This window comes from Equus asinus, chromosome 1 (assembly GCF_041296235.1).
Source record: "Equus asinus isolate D_3611 breed Donkey chromosome 1, EquAss-T2T_v2, whole genome shotgun sequence".
Taxonomy (NCBI): Eukaryota; Metazoa; Chordata; class Mammalia; order Perissodactyla; family Equidae; genus Equus; species Equus asinus.
In genome coordinates, this window is record NC_091790.1 from 105,849,956 (window position 1) to 105,870,971 (window position 21,016).

Sequence of the window (21,016 nt, forward strand, 5' to 3'; positions counted from 1 at the left end):
TCTGCCATCAGTGTGGTGCTCTGGTGGCAATGCTTGGCTGTCCCTATTTACAACATCTCTTCTACCTGGATTCCACCCCCTTCTCACTTGCTTGAATCTACTCCCATCCTAAGCCCAGGGTCCTTTAGTTCAGACATTCGTCATTTCTCCCTGGGACTAATGCACACATTGCAAACCAATCTATCTTCCTTCAGATTTGCTTTCACTCTAGTCCATTCATAACACTTCATTTACTAAAGTAATCTTGCAGAAATTCAAATCTGATCGTGTAATCCTCCTTCCTAGAATTCTTTATTGGCTTCCTGATGTTTTCATGATTTGGACAGTCCTCCCCCCTTTCCTCTGCTTTCCTACCTTCATTTCTCCATAAATATTCAAGTGCCTCCTCTTAACCAACCTTTCCACTCCCATTGCCTGTCTCCTCCCCTGGGCACAAACTGGATGTTTCCGCTATGTAAAACTACTTAGAATTTCTTGACTTTGTCCAGCTCCTTATGTGACCCCATGCCTTGGAGTACATCACATCCACTCTGTCTGAAATGGTCTTTACCACAAGCTGCCTCCATGTCTGCTGTCTAACTCTCCTTCACATTTCAGTGCAGCTGACACCCCTCATGTTCCATAGAGTCTTAGAGATACTTGCATTTTAAGCATAGTCTTTAAATTTAATTTTAATCAGTTAATTTTTTATATCTTTCTCCCTCATTATACCGTCCCCACTTAAGTCACGCTTGCTTATTATCTGAGCATATTTTAAATACTTTTTGTGTGTTGAATGGACCACTGAATGGATGAAATGGGGAACAAAGTTTGCCTGCCAAGACATCAAACTTTATTAACACTGTACTCAAACCACTTGGCCAAGGAGCTTGAGAGTGGGCTTTGTAATCAGTGCTAACTTCTAGAACATGCTCTCTGAATCTGAGACCCATCTTTCTATTCATCAGGTTTCTGATCCAGTTGAGAGTATTTTAGCTCTTAATTCTGGCCCCAGCACTGCCACTGATTGACTTTCCAGGGAAATCACCTCTACTCTCAGGACTTATTTCCTCATGTGTATTGAAGGCATTCCTTGCTCTCATGCTTTGAATACTATAAAACGCTATGTGAAACATAGACGATATTATACAGCTGACCATATTTGAAATATGATATTTCTTGTTTCCTTTTTGGTGTCCAAAGGACTGCTTATCACTTCTCCTACTTGTTTACTGACAAAAAGTCCAGTCATTCAGAGTAGAATCAGTTATGCTAGTGGAGGGTTCAGAAAAAGAATTTGATGCCTGATCTGATAGTTTATAAAATGAGTCAAGTTTCTGTAATTAAACACAAAAGTGGCTGATTAAATTGCAGTTATTATTTGCCCATCCTGGATACTAAGTGCTCTTAGGTGGAAAAAAAAAATTAATAGTTATAAAAGAGCTGCAAGACTTAAAGGCTGGAAGGAGAGTCACATTTAAAGAATTTGTATTTACATTTGTGGTTTGTGGCCAATTTTGCATTTTTTGTTGTCTTTTAAGTAGTTGAAAGCATTAGCAAATGGAAGTATGAATCATCAGTGATTTTGGTAGTTAAATAAATTTTTTAAGACCTGTATGATTGGCTTATCAAACTTGGTTTCTTCAAAGGGCACATGAAGTTATTTATTTCTAAAAGGAGCAGCAATAGTTTATCTAATCCAAGTGATGAAATATTTTTCTAAACAAAAGCTTGTCATAAAAACCACTGCATTTTTTTTCCAAAAACATTCTTAAGTAATTATAGTTTTAAGTTGAAACTATAAAACCAAAATAACTATCTTGTGTTTCCTTTCCATCTTAAGTATTGAATGAAATGAGTAACTTTGGAAAAAGAAAAAGGGAAGGCATTAATATTTCGGTAAAGTACCCTGCACAGAATCTTTAAAACTTCGAAAAAATAAAGTATAATTGGAGTTTCAAGAACGGCCTTCCCAGAGGGGTCAGAGGCTGACCCAGTATTAAAGCATTTTAAGGATCCAAGCCCCCTTGGTTTTCTAACAAATTAAATACAATATTTATGAGGCGAATCAATACTGTCGAGTACTTGGGGTGCAGGGAGCTTTTAAGACCCATTCTTTTCCCATAGATGGTCTCAGAATGAAGTGGAGTGTTGTTTGTTTTTAGCTAGTGTTATGTAGTATTTTTGTATTCAAATATTGTCAGAGTGTAACTGTAGGGAAAAAATTGCAACCATCTCAGTCCTCTATTTCTGATTAGAATGTTCTTTTGCTTCGGAGGAAACATCCCTGTTTGGTTTAAATATTCAGGCTAATTTCCCTCCAGAATTCCCTCTTTCCCCTTCCCTTTCCAGGCCCAGGCATCCTGTTTTCACCCGGCTTGCTGTCTGCCCTGGATGAGTAATCGGCGTGGCACCTGGTGCATTCAGGCAGGCCTGTGCAGCGGAATCGTCATACCTAGTTATGTCTGCACACCTGATGTTTTATTAACCAGTATTGATTTTTTTACCCCGGGGACTTTTTTCTTCCTGAAAAAAGGCAACCTTGCAGGGAGTGAAAGGCATTGCAGGGGATGAATTTCTAATGAACCCCCTTCTTTCCCTTTTTGTGACTCCTCTTTAATGTAGCTTCATATTTTAAGTGCCTGGACTGAAATTTCATTTTAAGCCATTCCATTTTGAGAAATCCTTTTAAATCTTGACTTTCTGTAGGGTTATTTTTTAAAGATTGTGCTGCTTGACTGAAACGCTTAGTAGTGCCTGTAAATTTGAGCATTTCATTATAGGTTGCAATGAAGCATGCTAACATGCAGTGAAATATAGAGAATTTGGAACTATTTGAGTAATGCGTAAAGAAATAAAAAGGGAGAAAAATCTCATGTCGTATTTCAGGTAGTCCTAAAGTTTCTTCTGGTTTGTTTAGGGTTAGTTCAGAGAATTAAAGGAACAGTGGCAGTTATGAACTAGTTTCACATCATAAAATGAGTATGTAGCACAGTAGTTTTTTTGTGACAAAAAAGGATTTTTTTTTGCATTAGAATATAAACATTTATACTCCATATTATACATTAACTTTTCCAGAGGCATTCTAATGCTAACCAATAGTATAAGTACATCTGAGTATTTTTATCTCTCTATATGGCATGGATTTCCTTTCTAAAAAATAATACTTTGTTGTTTGTGTGTGTATGTCTATGTTGAACTTAAATGATAGTGCAGATTTACACATTTGCCATAAATTAAGGTGAGTTTCTTAATCATTCCTTTCTGATTTTGAGTTCAACTGTAGGTTGGTCATGCTTTCACAGCTGCATTTTAATTTGCTGCCTCAGTCCATCAGGCATTGTGTACAGAGCGCATACACACCATTAGTTGTCAGTAGATGAGGGTCCTCATGAGTCATTCTGACAGCTAGCTTGCACTATCACAATAAAATAGGCCCCGTTCTGTTATTTCCCTGAAGCTGGAGACAAACCTCCTCCGAGGAACGCATATCTTCCAGGGCATTGCAGATCACGTACACATTAAGGAGTCTTGACTTTGAAAATGGTTTTATTACTAATTGTGTATTAATGGTATGCTAATAAACTGACCCTTCTGTTCTTCTTACAGTTTTTGGCACTTGGCACACATTATGGCAAGGTTTATTTACTCGATGTCCAGGGGAACATCACTCAGAAGTTTGATGTAGTAAGTATACAGTATAAAATAATGTATGAGCTGAATTTCATGCAAAAATGTGTGCCTTAGGATCTTAATTTTAGCTGTCTGTTTTAATAGCAGAAAGAAGGATCTTTATCAATTAAATGATAGGGTGCTAAGAGTATAACTCTGAACTTAATAGTGTATGCTAAAAATTTTAGAGGTGGACTTAAAAAGAAAGAGCTCTGTATGTATATGTTATATATTTTGGCTGGGTATCTTTTATATACAAACTCCCTTTAAAAATCTCTTTTTATGAATCCATTTAATTGCGATTCTTTAGTTAATTATTGTCATCCATTTGGCTTTAAATGGAGCATTTAAAATATTCCTATGTGTGTTCTTTTTAAATTGTAACAGTGCAGAATGTCTAAGTGAATTGTTATTAAAAAAAAAAATATTGGGGCCGGCCCAGTGGCACAGCGATTAAGCGCACATGTTCTGCTTTGGCGGCCCAGGGTTCGTGCTAATTTACGTACTTGGGCGTTTGTGGACTCTTTGCAGCATGGACCCTCTCATTTGGTGACTAGTGTCAGTTGTAAGTACGTGCCCCATCATCTTCTCTAGATGCCGAATGTCATTGAAAATTGGTTGATCACCTTGCTGCTTCAGTTTCTCTCTTCTAAATATATAAAACTAGTATTTTATGTGAGTATTTTTATGCTTGGACTCTTAGGGGATTATATTGATTGAATTTGAAGAACCAAGTTTTTTGTTTTTTTAATTGTGATTTAGAATCATTGAGGAAACGTTGAATTTGAAGCTTGGTTTTAGTGTTTAAGATGTACCTTGAAAGCATCAAGAGCACCCATGGTTGTATGAATGTGAACATTTGGGATGAAAAAGGGGATCGTTTCAGGGGGGCAGATAGTACTTTTTTGAAGAAGGCGTCAGCACTGTTGTGAGAGCCATCATAAGGTATTGGTGTAGTTTATAAAGGAAACCACAGTTTCTAGAGCTGATACATTGCATATGAAAGGAAAAGGGATGCTGTTTTACTTAAAAGAAATGGAACCGCCAAATGGTGGTAGAACCTTTGGAATATTCCAGAAAGGGAATTACGTGCTCTAATCATACTGATAGATCAGGAAAGTTGTGAGTTCTTGTTTTGCTTTAGCATCACTTCCAGGCAAGAGGAATATACTTTTGGCCATCTTTCATCTACCTCCTGGACACTGGACACCCATCTTAATGACGTAAGCGTTTGGTCTTTCAGTTGCCATCCATAAAATGTGTCGCTGCTGCTGGGCAGACCCCTTTTATGTGGTGTTACTCCTGTCTCCTCACCTTGAAAAAAGAACTTGCCTACGTGGTCTCTTAAATTTCCTGCTCCAGTTCAATGATTCTGTGACACTCTGCTTTTTAATATTGTATAGAAATTGTCGTGCTTGATTGCTAAGGTTCATGGGGCGTCTACCACTGGTTCCGTTGCCAAAAGAGAAACCAAGACAGATACTGCAGGAGTACATTCGTGTGTCTGCTCACTCATTCATTTGTTCAGTCAGTCTCTGTGTCTGCTCAGTGTAAGCCTTCAGTGACATCTTCTGATGTTAATTTTATGTCAAGTGTATCTTACAACCTTTTTCAGGTCATCTATGGTATCATTCCTAAATTTGCCCACACTTTTTTTCACTTCTTTTTTTTGGTCCTGCTTACGTGACGTCTTTGAAAATTAAGTTCTCTATAGCTTTGCACTCTTTTTTTTTTGGCAGGAGAGGAAGGTGCCGTGGTGCTATTTTTCTTTATTTGTTTGCCTTACTCAAGAGTTTGATAGTCTGCTGTGGACAAGTTTTTCATGAGGCCCTGGCTTTTTCATGATTGTTACCATATTAGGTATATGACTTTCAGGTGACAAGTTTCAGATTGTCATTATCTTTTGAAAGGAGCCTCAATCTTCAGCTTCTTGTCTCTGATGAGTTTTTTCCTTTATTATTTTATTTTCCTATTTCTGATGATGTAGTTGCTTTGTGTGGCTCTGTATCATTGTTCCTAAAAAACAATTCTTTTAATTCTAAAAACACTGTTATGACTCGAATTTACTAATTTTATTTGAATGTAATGATTACTATATTTAATCAAGAACTTTTTTCATTAGAAATGCGTGAGCGTAAAACAAGTATTTTTTAAAAAATTAATGAATAAATGCCCTTTAGTTTCTGCTTCTAGGCGAAGATAATTTAAACAAAATAAAATTAGATAAATAATAATACCTTATATTTGCGTATGTTTTTTATTTTTCCAAGAAATATCTCTACAACTCTTTCATTACATTTATAGTTTTGAGTCCGGTAGTAGAAGTCATGAAGCAGTGGTTCAAACCTCACTAATCAATAGAGTTTTGTTTGGCAGAGGTTGGGGGCATTGAGGAATCTCTCCTTTAATAAGGTTTCCCAGGTGATTCTGCTATTTGTGATGGCGTGGAATCATTGCACCAGAGACTGTCTAACGTTATTTTAAATATATATGATATAAAAGAAGAAATAACTAAATAAATCATTCTGCATGTTGAAGAAAGTTACTTGTTATCCCATTAATATTTCAGGAGAAAAACCGTTTGGCAGAATCTACAAAAGCTAAGCATATGCCTGCCTAATCGCCCAGCAGTTCCACTCCTAGATGTATACTCAAGAAAAATGAATGGAGTGCGTATGTCCGCAAAAAAATATATAGACCGGTGTTAATAGTAGCGTAATTTTAATAGCTTCAAACTAGAGACAACCCAAATGTTCATCGATAGTAGAATGGATAAATAAATTCTGGTATATTCTTAGCAGTTAAAAAGAATAAACTATTAATACATGTAACACCATAGACGAATTTCACAGACTTAATGTTTAGCCAAGGAAGCCAGGCGCAAATGTGTACATGTTGTCTGATTCCTTTTATATGGTGGTCAAGAAAAGGCAAAGCTGAACTATGATGATAGAGGTCAAATAATGATTTGACCTGCGAGAGAGCGCAGGAGATTCTTCTGGAGTGCTGATTATAGTCTCCATCTTGATGGTTTCCCAGGTATATACATATGTAAAAATCACTGAACTGTAGAGTTGAGATTTGTGCACGTTATTCGATACGAGTTATACTTCATAACACACCCGTACAGAAATACTTAGACACGTGTATGTCTCTTTGACCTTGAGCAAAGCTCAAATTATCCTTTGTCTGTTGAAGTAACCCTTTCCTCTACTCACTTCCAAACACCAGCGAATTTCCTAGGTTGGTATCCTCAGGGATCTTTATACAAATGAATCATGCTACTAAGATTATTCCTACGGCTGTATATTCTTCTACAGTTACATAAAAAGGTTGATAGAGAGGAGTCTGTGTTACCCAACCATCTATGACTGTTCTTTTGATGGGCAAGAGGGAAAATCAACTAGGATGATACTTTATTTTGCCTGTTGATATTCAGATTTGGGTACATTTGAAATATTCAGAATATGTGTTAATTAAAATGCTTTAGCCACAAATCTGTTTTTTAAGATTGTTTCTTGATGTAACTTTATGTTAACTCAGACTTAATTGATAAAATTCAATTTTACTTAACTCAAAGAATAAAATTAAAATAGGCCTTGCTTCTCATGTAAAAGGGCTCAAGTTGCTAAGAAAACTGCCTTCTTTAATATAGATCAGGCCGTATTCTCCTGAATAATGGTTGTCTTAATTGCTTGCACCAGTCTGTGACATGTGACTTTAATCCCTTAGAGGATCTCAAATTCCTTTTAAATTCCCACATGGCCTTTATGCCTATGTAATGCCATTAATCATAGTAGTTACTTTCTCTTTAATAGCCTCCACTTTCCTTAAGCATGTTAGTTTAAGTCTGACTAATTAGGAGTCAATGAGCACAGTATTTGGAGCATTATTCTGTATGTTTTAAATCTTTATTATTTTACGTGTGCTAGAAGGAGAGTAAAGAACTCCATTGACCAAACGTAAGTTTCTGCCGTTTACCTTTATGTGTTTTTGTTTCTTTGCTAGAAATGGAAAATGTGAAGATTTTGCTGTCATGGTGCCCTGGCAGGAGACATCAGATAAATACCTGTAAAATGGATGGTTACAAAAGGAAAGAGATAAAAAAAACAAAACAGAACAGGGGCTTATTGGGCATTTTATGTTAAGATACATACCACGTTTTTTGAAATTAATCTCCTAAAAGGTCAGTTCAGGATTCCCCCTGACTCCACATAGAGAGTCTGTTGATATTTCTCTTCCTGTTTTTGATTTGGGATTCAACTAACACATTCTGTTCTTTACTGCTAATCTTTGGTGAAAACCCAGATTTCTGTCAATATTTAAGTAGCTCACGCTCCAAAATTTAACACCCTCCTAATAGGTGTCCATTTCTGCTCCTTCTCCCACCCAGCAGTCTCATCTCTGGGTCTCCGAGAATGCTAGATAGCTCCTCATGACTTCCCAGGTAAAGTCCTGACTCTTTAGCTAAGCGTCAAAGACCCTGGTCATATGCTGAAACCTACCTTTCCAGTCTTGGTGTCAGTTTCTTCCCTCTTCACTGTGGTCCACTCACCATCTCCTGAGTATTGCCTCGGATATGCTTGCTTCCAGTCTTTAATTATATCTTTCTAGAATGGTGGCTCTTCTTCCATTAAGTTCTGCTGTTTCTGTGATGTGCGTCCCCTGGATTCCTGTCCTGAGATGTCCTCTCCTTCTCTAAACTGCATTGTTACTATTCACTTGCAGCGCTAGTCCCTCCTGGTGTCAGTTCCAGCTTCACATGCATATTTAAGGTTTGGAGGGCGGGCGCCATGGCTCCTACTATGCTTCTCCCCTTGTTCCTCCCTCTCTTTTCTCTGGGGCTGTTTGGTACCCAGTAAGCATATATTGTTTGATAATATCTTGAAACATACCCATGAAACTGGTTTTCTGAAACAGACCCATGAAAGTTAACCTCTCAGTGGGTCTCTGGGAGTCACCTCTCTGCACTCTTGTGTGTTATTTCACCCTCAGCTCCCCGTTGGGTTGAGAATTAGGAATTGTTATATTGAGTCTCAACCTTAACTCCTACTTATGGAAAGTAACCCTTTTATGTAGCAATACTCATCAGGTTTTAACATATCACCTTTCCTAGTTGCTGTGGGGAATTCATAAAGTCATCAAAGTTTAGAAGCTGAGGAGGCTTTAGAGATCATTCTAGATATAAAAGATACCAAGTAAGGAAACGGCGGGGAAATGGGCTTGATTTGCTTTGGTTCTGTATTGCCTGTCCACTTCCTCTTCTACCCTCCCCTCCTGGCTCATTCGAGGCCTCCCTCACATATCTAGACGCTCTAATTAAGTCATTTCCCTTACCTAGTTTAGAAAGACGTTTTTGTGACTGGTGTTTAAATGACCGTGGTTTCATTTCTGTCCCTGGGCTTGGGGACTCGGCCATCTTCCAGACTGCATTCCTGGCTTTCTACTGCTTTCTTTGGCTTAGAGAAATTAATCTCTAATATAAATCAGCTCCTCTTTTTTGTTTCCTTTGTATTGATATATAAATATTGTTTGCAGGATTACCCATGTTTATTTTCATGTTTCAGCCAACGAAATGCCTGTCTTCTCGCTCATCTCTCTCTTTCCAATATAATCCTGAAAATTTATTGTTCCTTGAAGCCTCTTAGACTGCGTTTTTAATATTCACAAACACCTCTTTTATCTTTCACATGATTTAATCATCTACTTTTCTGTGATACCTTCATTTTGAAGGTACAGTCATTTTGTTGAGATTATTTGCATGTGTCATTCTCCCCATAGAATGTGAGCTTCCTGAGGGCAGTTTCTGTGTGTAATTTAACTCTGCATCCTCAGGGCTTAGCATAAAAGCTGGTAAAAAGTAAGAAATTGATAGAAGTTGGCTGAACTAATAATTCCAAATCTGAAAAGTTGCCTATATCTGGACTATTTTCCAGATAAGCAGGGTTTTACACCTTCCTTTCACATATCAGGGTTATTGTGTGTACGTTATGGGATATCATTTGAACATAACCATTTCTTTGCAAGTTAATGCAGATAGCTTGCATTCGTTAATACCCTGAAGAGCCCAGCTATTTCGAGCTTATTCATAACATGGCCAGGATAATGTTGGGGTGACTACTTATTAAAAGAACCCTTGGAGCAGATCTGAAAACTTAATTTATCTCTCCTTGAACAAGGAAACTGCTCTACTATTGGTCTTGAGGTACTGGCTTATCACCCTGAAGCAAATCCCATCTATAGAATGCTGTTCCAGATGTGGTATCATTTCTTGGGAAGCATGGCATGTATCTTTTGATATTATCAAAGTGGTACATTGTTGGCTTAAATGTACCAGTGTCTGTAATACCTAAGACTGATTGGCGGGTCTCAGATTCTTATGTGTTTAAAGAACCTGTTTCCTATATTTGGACTTGGTATTTTGAGTGATAAGAAAATGTGTCAAATAAGTTCAGAATTACTTAAACAGAACTCATTCTAACTTCTGATGAATGATGCCAAGGAAAGTCACATTTCCAATTTTATGCATTTTTTTCTTAAATAATCTCCAGTGTGTGGATTAAGTATTTATAGGTAAGTTGATAACTTTGGTAGCATTTATGCACAGAGGTGACTAAGAAAATATATTCAGCTTTAAGGATGCTCCTCTCATTTAGAATAGTTAAAATATCATGCTTACAGAATATTGTAATATCTGACCCTTTAGTGGTAACTACATTTGGGAAAATATGTCTTAAATAGCTAAAGTTTGAAACATTTCTTCATTGAACGAAGTTACCCTGGTACTGCACACATTACAAAGTCAGGGTTGAAGTAATTTTAACTTTTCGGAATAGGACTCTGACCTGGGTAGCAGACTGGGGCCTAGTTGTCAGGAAGACTGTGGACCCCATTCTGTGGTGGGGGGGTCCTCAGTTCTGATGCCTCTTTCTCTGGGGTCAGGTGCTTATTGCAGCATAAGCACATTAAAAGGATTGTGAACAGTGTGGAGGCTCCGAGGAGGAGTGATTAACTTTGTAAGCCAGAAAAAGTGAAATTTGAGGTGAATCTTGAAGGATGAAGGAGCATCTCCTGATTGTTGGAGTGGGTCTGGACAGGCTGATGCTCTCTTCCTGTGAAACAAGGAATCAGAAAGGACAAGGAACAGTCATTGCAGACGTTTTATCTACATAGACGTTTTGTTGTTCCTCTGGTAGCTTGAGAATAGGGGAGTGGAGAGGAGAGAATGGATGGTGAGATGCACTGAGAGAGACTTAGGCAGCAGGTTGGGCAGAAGGGCCGGAGGAAAAACAAAGACGTGGAGTGTTTTCATGTCAGTGTCGTTGTGGTGACTGACTTTGGAGTTAAGATTGTTTAGGGAAGTAAGTGAAACAAACGGTGATGGTAAATCGGATGTCTTGGACCAGGAGGCAGGGGCTTTTACCTGGGGTATGAGTGTCTGTGTATATAGTTTAATAGCAAATAGTTTATACCTTGAGTTTGTTAATAATAGACTTTTCAGTCTGTGGAAACCCTGACAGAGTATGTTTCAAAATAATGGTGTATTACTTCTTCCTTATACAAGCTCCCTTTTTCTATTTGTTTTATTAGCCTTCTCTAGAAATTACTTTTTTGGCTATAATTCCCAAATATTTTCATTTGATAGAGTCATGATATATTATGATAAATGGGAACTTAAAGAATATTTTGTTCATCTGTCCATCCAGACGTGAAATTCTTCTATAGCATTCTTATCATTTGGTTGTTCAGTCCTTATTTTACACCTCTACTAAGAAGAAAGTCGTTACTGCCAAGGGCGGCTATTGACTCTTAACACTTTTGCTTTTGTTAGTTTGATAGAAAAGGAAAAAATTCACATTAAAACTAAGTAAAATGTAATAATGCGTACCACTACACACCTCTCAGAGTGGCTAAAATTACAAAGACTGCTAATCAAGTATTGGTGAGGGTGTGAAGAAACCAGAACTTTCATACACTACTGGTGGAAATGTAAAATGGTATAACCACTTTGGAAAACAGTGTAGCAGATTTTTTGAAACATTAAACATACACCTACCATATGATCCAGCCATTCCACACTTAGGAAATGAAGCATATGAATGTTCATATCATTTTTATTTATAATGGCCGCTAAATAGAAACAATGTATATGCCCATCTACAGGGGGATGGAGAGAGAAAATGTGCTATATCCATACAATGGCATTCTGTTCATCAATGAAAAGAAATGAACTTTTGATACACACGACAACATGGAATCTCAAGGCTATGAAGTTAAGTGAGAGAAGCCAGACTCAAAAGGCTACATATTCTATGGTTGCATTCATATAAAATTCTAGAAAATGCAGACAAACCTATAGTAATAGAAAGCGGATCACTGGTTGCCTGGAGATGGCCAGAGGGGTGACATGGAGGGATTGTAAAGTGGCGTGAGGAAACTTTCAGAACTGATAGATATATTTTCATTATAGTGATCATGGTGAAGCTTTCACAAATGCACACATATCTCACAGCTTTGGCAGATTTACACTTTGAATATGTGCAGTTTATCGTATGTCAATTATTTCTCAATGAAGCTGTTTTTAGAAAACAAAAAGACAAAACTACAGAAAAAATAGAATAATGTGTTCCCAGAGGTCATGTTTACACATCAAAATACTTAGGTTATTTGCATCCAGTCACCCCAAACTGTTGGATGTTCTGTAAGGTGTTTGACACTATAAATGACACCATACAGAGTGGGGTCTGGGTTACTGAGGATTTGTTTGAGGTTCCCCCAGAGCATGGGCACTGTGTTTCAGGTCAGAAAAATGGGCTTGTTTGCAATAATAGAGAGAGCAGCTTCTGCACTAAGTATCTTGTTAGGGTATCTCTGCCTAGTAGGCAGGAAGTCTACCAGAATTGTGTTAGATTTTCCAGAAGAGTTTCATCTCAGAGAGAGAGAATTAAATGCCCTGTGAGGTAGTCTAAAAATAGGATTCCATTTTACTTTAGTGCAAAAAAATTAATATATTATTTCAGAGCAGGGCAGAAATCCGACTCAGCCAGACTTAATCAACAGTGGGATTACTGGCTCCTCCTGTTGTATGTCAAGGTGACGTGGGGCTTCAGGACTCAGACGGTGTCGTAGAGTCCCCATTTCCAGGATAGGCTCTTTTCGTCTGGTGGGCGTCAAGGTCAGTCCACAGTCTAAGACCCGTGTCACAGAACTATAATCCTCATAAGCGAGCTAGGACTCCTCCTTCAGTCACTCTGGCAAAAACCTGCCAGGAAAGACTTTGCTGGGCCTGGCTGCGGTACATACTTCCCCCTGAAGCGGTTGCTGTAGGTCATTTGATAGGCTCCTCTGACTAGGCTTGACTTAAGAGTGGAAATTAGGGGAGGGGGATGAGCCCCACTCTGATCACACAGAATGAATTTCTTAAACAAAAAAGCAGGTCTCGTACTGCCTGGAGCTGTCTAGGAGCCAACTGTCCTGTGCCTGGTACTCTTATCGAATGATGCTAAATCTGGGAGGAATACTGGGATGAGCATCCTAGGGCCGGCTGGGGAATCTTGTGACAGTTTATTTCCTTTGAACAGATCCTTTGAGGTGAAATCACTGGGTCAGATGCTATGAACATTTTTAAGGTTTTGCTGCAGATTGCTGCATTTCCCTGCACTTAGGTAATACCGAATTAGCCTCCCACCAGCACTGTATGATGAGAATGTGTCACTGTGTCTCATCCAGCATTAGCTGTTAGCCTTCAAAAATTCTTTGCCACTTAGATTTCTAGAAAATAGGAATTTATTGATTTAGTGTGTATTTTTCTGTTTGCTAATGAGACTGTTTACTCTTTTGAGAATTGTTTACTTCATATGCTGTCAGTATGTGTGTAAAGTTCGAAATTGATTTGTAATTAAAAAGTTCGTTGTTTATAAGCAAAAATAACAACATTGATCAGGGTGGCTCATGTGATGGCTCAGAATCACAAGTCACCAGCAAGTTAAATTTAACACTTGGAAATAAATTGTTCCATATTAAATGAAACACTGATGATTTACTTTTAGGACAACAGCTGTTTTCACACTAAATTAATACTTTAAGTCTCAACTTTATTGTCTTTGTTCACTTACTTTGATTCTTTAAGTTCTATAAAAGCTGTAAACATAGGTGTTTGTAGCAAATTTTAACAGTGTTAAATTTTAACATTTTTGTTAAAACATGACTTCTATAACAAACTCTTACAGATCAATGAGGAAAACACACACAACCCAAAAAGAAACTGGACAAACAGTATGAACAGGAAATTCTCAGATGGAGAACCCCGAATGTCTCCAGTAACCACGTGGAAAGATGCTCAGTTTCTCTAGTAATCATGGAGTAATCAGGGAAATGTGAAATTATCCTAACCATAGATACCATTTCACACCCATCAGTTTGGCAAAACATTTAAAGTCTGATCAACACCAGATTTCAGACCCTGTGAGGGCCAGAGAATTGAGTGCTCTGCTCCAGGGGCAGAGGGCCTAGAGAGTCTGGACGCATCTCCTTGATGGAAGAGTGGCAGATGTCTGCTAGTCTGTAGTTTATCTTTTAATTCCTCATTTATGGTATTTTCAGTGGTTCAGAAGTTTTTTTATTTGAATGCAGTAAATCTGTATCAATCTTCTCATTTATGGTTTGTATTTTTTATGTCTTCTGAGGAAAAAGTTTTTTGCTCCTTCAAAGTCATAGAGGTGTCTTTCTGCGTTTTCTTCCAAAGGTTTTCCTTTTTACATTTAAGTCTTCATTCTTCCTCAAGAAAAAAATCCTCACTGTGCTGTGAGGAGAAGGATCTATTCCTTGATAGCGTGATGGCGTCTGAAGTTCTTGTCTTGACAGAAAAAAAATTACACAGAAACTTTGCAACCTCCCAAACATACTGATTCCCCATTTTCTTTTCCTAGTCTCACTTCAGGCCCTGACTCGGTTGCATTACTGGAAATCTGGCTACCCTAGAAAGGATGCAGAAAAGGTGCTGAGGGGATGATTGGAGATGAAGGCTAACGGGGCAATCATACCCAGCAGAGGGGTGGCTGGCCAGGGTCTGGAGTTGGCAGGTTGTGGTCATGAGGTGGCAGTTGGGCTGTGTGGCACTGTGGCTGCCAGCCAGGCTCAGGGTCAGACTCCTGGCTTCCAGCCCTTGCCCCACATTCATTCGTTTGAGCAATTACTTAACCTCTCTTTCCGTTTGTCTGTAAAATGTAGAGCAGAGTCGCATCCCTGGTTGATGTGATTATTTTGAGGATTATGTAAGATATGCATGTAAAACGTGTAGCACAAGGCTCAGTTAGCCATCATGAGGGAGGGACTCAAGCCAAGAGTCGGACTGCAGATGTTTACAACACTTCCTGCAGGAGAGCTGTTATTTTTTAATTCAGTTATATGGTTGGCTTAACAGTTGTCCTGACAGTGTCCAGGGGAGGCAAAATTAGAAGGGAAGGAGGCAGGAAGGAAAAAGGAGAAAGAAGGGAAGGAGAAAGAGCAAATTCCTCGACATACCCACTCTTTCCAAGTGGTTTTGCTGCCTGCTCCGTCAGATCCTTTGTTTATTTGGGAATGGGTGTCTTTTATCACATGGCATGAACAGGTTTCTCTCTTTGGACTTTTAAGAACATACTTGCTTATGTAACTGGGCTCGGTGAAGTGGTTCCTGGGGAGGTCTTGTGAGTTGACTCCAGGAAAAACTTCTTAGTGTGGGCACTTTGCAACTTGGTTTACAAGATGCCTCTTTTGAGAACCATTGAGAGATGACAATCTGCTTGGGAAATGACTTACTGGGGAAGTGATAAAGCACTGTTTTTACACTGGAGAGCATCATAGCAGTAATTTCTGTGGTGACAGTACAGCTGAACTGATGAAGTTTTAAATGCTCTTCATCTTATGTCTGAAAAATGAGGTAGGCATTTTCTACTTGATTAATGACTTGGTCTCAGTTATTTAAACTATTAGTGCTGCCCTTGTTACAAGTGATTTTCTTTCCAACCTGTGGACACACAAAGGCTTTACTTTCTCAAATGCTTTTAGATAAATAGAATGCATTAGCATTGCTGCTGCTGCTAAGTTACAAATGAAAGCAAGAAAAAATAAGGAGGAACATCTGTAACACATTTGTCCTCCATCATTGATGGTATCATTAACTTGCACATTGAGACATTAAGCAGGGACGTCTGTGGGCCCTGGTGAGGTGCTCACATCACTCTGCGGTCATCATGGAGTTGGGCTGTGTTTGGCTTACTCGAGCTGCTTCTCTTGATGAAGTTTGTCCTCACAGGGGTGGCGTAGCAGATGCTTAAAATTTGGACAGTCTAAGGGGTAGCCCTCTAAGACTTAATTTTGAAAAACAGCAATATGCTTATTATTCCTTTTCTAGTTATATGGTCTCAGGGGCGACGACCTCATTTCTGTTGCCTTAACTCTTAGAGAAAAAAATTTATTATATGCCCTAGGGCAGTGTTCTCTGGGAAAAAAAAGAAGAATTTTGTTTTCTGGAATTGTAGTGTTAGAACCTTGTAGGCTAGGAGTCTTGGGGGCATGGCCACCTGCAGAGGGCGCCATATTCACGGTGCCCACCTTTTAGCCGAACATGTCTGGGTGTTGAAACATCAGTGTTTGTTTCTATGCTACATTTTTATTTGAAATAATTTAGGCCAGTTGGGCTGTGTGTTGTGAGTTACCATAGGGACAGAAGAGCCTGCCCTGCGCCTGCTCTGCTGAGGCCTGGCTCCCTGGGCTGACAGCACTAACCGTGCCCAAAAAGGTCTTGTCTTTTCCTTAGACCATGTACTGTATCTTTTGTAAGTCCTTTCTCTTTATCAGGGGAGTCTAGTAGGCCAGACAAGGTCAGGTCTCTTTTTGAATCTAAATACTGTAGCCAGGAAAAAGCCAGTGTTTGCCAAGCTGCACAGACGAGGCTTTTCCAGGCCCCTGGTGGATATCATCCCTTCAGAAGGCCCTGTGCTCTCTTGCTCATCAGTCTTCACTTCCGTCTCTGTGATGCTTATCCTCCATCATATCCCTCCATATCCCCCAGATTCTTCTCTCAGCTCGCTCTTTCCTTGCTCGTTCTTTTTATTGCCACCACCCTTGTTCAAGTCTTTATTGAATCTCACCTGGGTTATTGCAATGAAACCCCACTGATCTGCGCCTCATGTCCCTCCTGATCCATCCTTCACACAGCTGCCCAAGTCATCTTCCCGAAGGAGGACTGGGATTTGCTGCTCCCCCACTGAAAGCGCTCGCGCCTCCTTGATGCTGTGGAATAAAGCCGAGCTCCTCTCTGCGGCCCTCAGGGCTGCCACTGTGTGGGCTACGGTATTCTCCCACACTGTGGGCTGCACTCTCTCTAGACTTTGTCCTTTGGCTTGTGCTGGAATGTACTTTCCTATCATTACCTTTGGAAATGCTCAGTGGCCCACCTTCTTTTTGACACCTTCCTTGATGGCCCCACATGAAAGTACGTATGTCACATTCAGTGATTGCTTCTTATTCCTTCAGCAGACATTCTGTAAGGATATGCATGGGATGTAAAGAATAACATGACACAGCCCCTGTTCTCAGGTCGAACCAGTCGTGGAGCTGGTCATATAAACAATGATCTGTAATATACTGTGTTAAATTGTCAAATAGAAGTGTTGCCAAGTGCTGGGATCCCAGACTCTGTGTACACAAACACCTTGAAGGCAGGCCTTGTCTATTTTTTTGTTTAATCCTCTTTATATCATGTAGAGTTTTTGTTAATATTAGTTGCTCTTTTGTTAAATGCACTTATTAGTAAATTTTTCTTCTGTACTATTCTCTTTTGATACTGCAGTGGTTTTGCATTTCTCTAGTGACTGCTTTCCTTTTCTGTCACTCTTTCCTTTGTATCTTTGATAAGCAAGGACAATATTTACTTAGTTTAAAAACAAATAGTTTTTATCATACTTCACACATTATATTTCACCATTTTGAAAACTCAATTGTATTTCTTTTCAGATCATTTATATATGGAACAAATTTTTATTCTTTTAACAATGTTTTCTAGTAAAACAGATGGTTTTACAATGGCATCACAACCCAGCACAGTGTCTGCTCACTGGCAGGTGCTCAGCAATTCTTCCAATACAGAAACTACAAAGAAACTTTGCTGGCTCCTTATGCTGTTGCTTAGACTGACTTATTTACAAGTTCCTATAAAAGTTTTGCTCACTCCCCTGCCACATTTAGTATTGTAGACAGCCATCCAAGGCATCGCAGGTCGACTTCTCTAAGTATCTCCTCTGAACTGTTAAGCAGGTGGGGCGAATGAGCTCTGACTCCGATTCGCTCTTCATCCCTCTCTCTGCAGAGGACAGCTTCAGGTTTGTAGCATCCGCTGAAGGTCACTGTCTTAAACATGGACAGTGTTTCAGTGATTTGCAAGCCTCATAAGGACAAGGACCACATTTACCGTGTTCACCATGTGCACAGTCCCTGGCGTGCAAATAAATGAGGAAATGTGGACCAAAGCCCGGTTTTACCTTTTATTGAAGCGATGTTTCAGTGGGTGCCTAGCCTGTGAATAACTGTCTTTGGGTACGTGCTATGTGCGAGCCATCCTCCTACCATTGTCCGCGGGATGTGGCAGGCACAGGCAGAAGATGAAGTTTAACAAAAAGAAAACAGCTCTAGGAATCAGCGGTATGCCAGCTTCTTAGGAGGCAATCCTCTGCAAATCCTCCCTGTGCTTTTAAAGGTTGTTAGGATTTAGAAAACGAACACCTACGTAGTAAGGCTTCCACAGGCTCAAGGCCGTTCCATGCCCCCTGCCTCTTGGAGGTTGTGCTATCCTGGTGGGTGCAGCAGTGAGGTGAATGCCTGAGCCTCTCACTGGTCTGCTGCGCGCAGGGGCTGTGGGTCTCAGGGGCTGGGCAGAGACAGCAGCCTGGGGTTGGAGGGGTCAGGTGAGGGTGCAAACGGTCCTTGTATGTTTATAGCATCCAAGTCACACACAATGTGCTCTTATGGGGGAGTGGTTAAAAGCTCTTGATTAGAGGATCCTTTTTTTTTTTTTTTTTAATTAATGTTATGATGGATTACAAGCTTGTGAAATTTCAGTTGTACATTTTTGTTAGTCATGTTGTGGGTACACCACTTCCCCCTCCGTACCCTCCCCCCACCCCCCCCTTTTCCCTGGTAACCACCGATCAGATCTCCTTCTCAATATACTAATTTCCACCTATGAGTGGAGTCATATAGAGTTCGTCTTTCTCTGACTGACTTATTTCGCTTAACATAATGCCCTCGAGGTCCATCCACATTGTTGTGAATGGGCCAATTTCGTCTTTTTTTATGGCTGAGTAGTATTCCATTGTGTATATATACCACATCTTCTTTATCCAATCATCAGTTTCTGGGCATGTAGGCTGGTTCCACGTCTTGGCTATTGTAAATAATGCTGCGATGAACATAGGGGTGCAACGGACTCTTGAGATATCTGATATCAGGTTCTTAGGATAGATACCCAGTAATGGGATGGCTGGGTCATAGGGTATTTCTATTTTTAACTTTTTGAGAAATCTCCATACTGTTTTCCATAGTGGCTGTACCAGTTTGCATTCCCACCAACAGTGTATGAGGGTTCCTCTTTCTCCACAACCTCTCCAACATTTGTCGTTCTTGGTTTTGGATGTTTTTGCCAATCTAACGGGGGTAAGGTGATATCTTAGTGTAGTTTTGATTTGCATTTCCCTGATGATTAGCGATGATGAACATCTTTTCATGTGTCTATTGGCCATATTCATATCTTCTTTTGAGAAATGTCTGTTCATGTCCTCTGCCCATTTTTTGATCGGGTTGTTTGTTTTTTTGTTGTTAAGCAGTGTGAGTTCTTTGTATATTATGGAGATTAACCCTTTGTTGGATAAGTGGCTTGTAAATATTTTTTCCCAATTAGTGAGCTGTTTTTTTGTTTCAATTCTGTTTTCCCTTGCCTTGAAGAAGCTCTTTAGTCTGATGAAGTCCCATTTGTTTATTCTTTCTATTGTTTCCCTCAACTGAGGAGTTACAGTGTCCGAAAAGATTCTTTTGAAACTGATGTCAAAGAGTGTACTGCCTATATTCTCTTCCAAAAGACTTATTGTCTCAGGCCTAATCTTTAGGTCTTTGATCCATTTTGAGTTTATTTTGGTGTGTGGTGAAAAAGAATGGTCAATTTTCAATCTTTTGCATGTGGCTGTCCAGTTTTCCCAGCACCATTTGTTGAAGAGACTTTCTTTTCTCCATTGTAGGCCCTCTGCTCCTTTGTCGAAGATTAGCTGTCCATAGATGTGTGGTTTTATCTCTGGGCTTTCAATTCTGTTCCATTGATCTGTGGACCTGTTTTTGTACCAGTACCATGCTGTTTTGATCACTGTAGCTTTGTAGTATGTTTTGAAATCGGGGATTGTGATTCCGCCGGCTTTGTTTTTCTTGCTCAGGATTGCTTTAGCAATTCGTGGTCTTTTGTTCCCCCATATGAATTTTAGGATTGTTTGTTCCATTTCTGTGAAGAATGTTCTTGGGATTCTGATTGGGATAGCATTGAATCTGTATATTGCTTTAGGCAGTATGGACATTTTAACTATGTTTATTCTTCCAATCCATGTGCAAGGAATGTTTTTCCATCTCTTTATGTCATCGCCTATTTCTTTCAAGAAAGTCTTGTAGTTTTCATTGTATAGATCCTTCACTTCCTTGGTTAAGTTTATCCCAAGGTATTTTATTCTTTTCGTTGCGATTGTGAATGGGATAGAGTTCTTGAGTTCTTTTTCTGTTAGTTTATTGTTAGTGTATAGAAATGCTACTGATTTATGCACGTTAATTTTATACCTGCTACTTTGCTGTAGTTGTTGATTATTTCTAATAGTTTTTCTGTGGATTCTTTGGGGTTTTCTATGTATAAGATCATGTCGTCTGCAAACAACGCAAGTTTTACTTCTTCGTTACCTATTTGGATTCCTTTTATTTTTTTTTCCTGCCGAATTGCTCTGGCCAGCACCTCCAGTACTATGTTGAATAGGAGTGGTGAAAGTGGGCACCCTTGTCTTGTTCCTGTCCTCAGAGGGATGGCTTTCAGCTTTTGTCCATTGAGTATGATGTTGGCTGTGGGTCTATCATATATGGCCTTTATTATGTTGAGGTACTTTCCTTCTATACCCATTTTACTGAGGGTTTTTATCATAAATGGGTGTTGGATCTTGTCGAATGCTTTCTCTGCGTCTATTGAGATGATCATGTGGTTTTTGTTTTTCATTTTGTTGATGTAGTGTATCACGTTGATTGACTTGCGGATGTTGAACCATCCCTGTGTCCCTGGTATAAATCCCACTTGATCATGGTGTAT

General features: G+C 39.3%; 1 protein-coding gene across 1 annotated transcript in view; it reads left to right on the forward strand.

Moving 5' to 3' along the window:
* The window catches only part of VPS41 (VPS41 subunit of HOPS complex), a 185,202-nt gene that overhangs the window by 39,070 nt on the left and 125,116 nt on the right, over window positions 1-21,016 (forward strand). Inside the window, exon 4 of the mRNA XM_044770644.2 lies at window positions 3,589-3,666. Within this exon, the coding sequence (XP_044626579.1) occupies window positions 3,589-3,666 (78 nt within the window). The remainder of the gene's footprint in view (window positions 1-3,588; window positions 3,667-21,016) is intronic.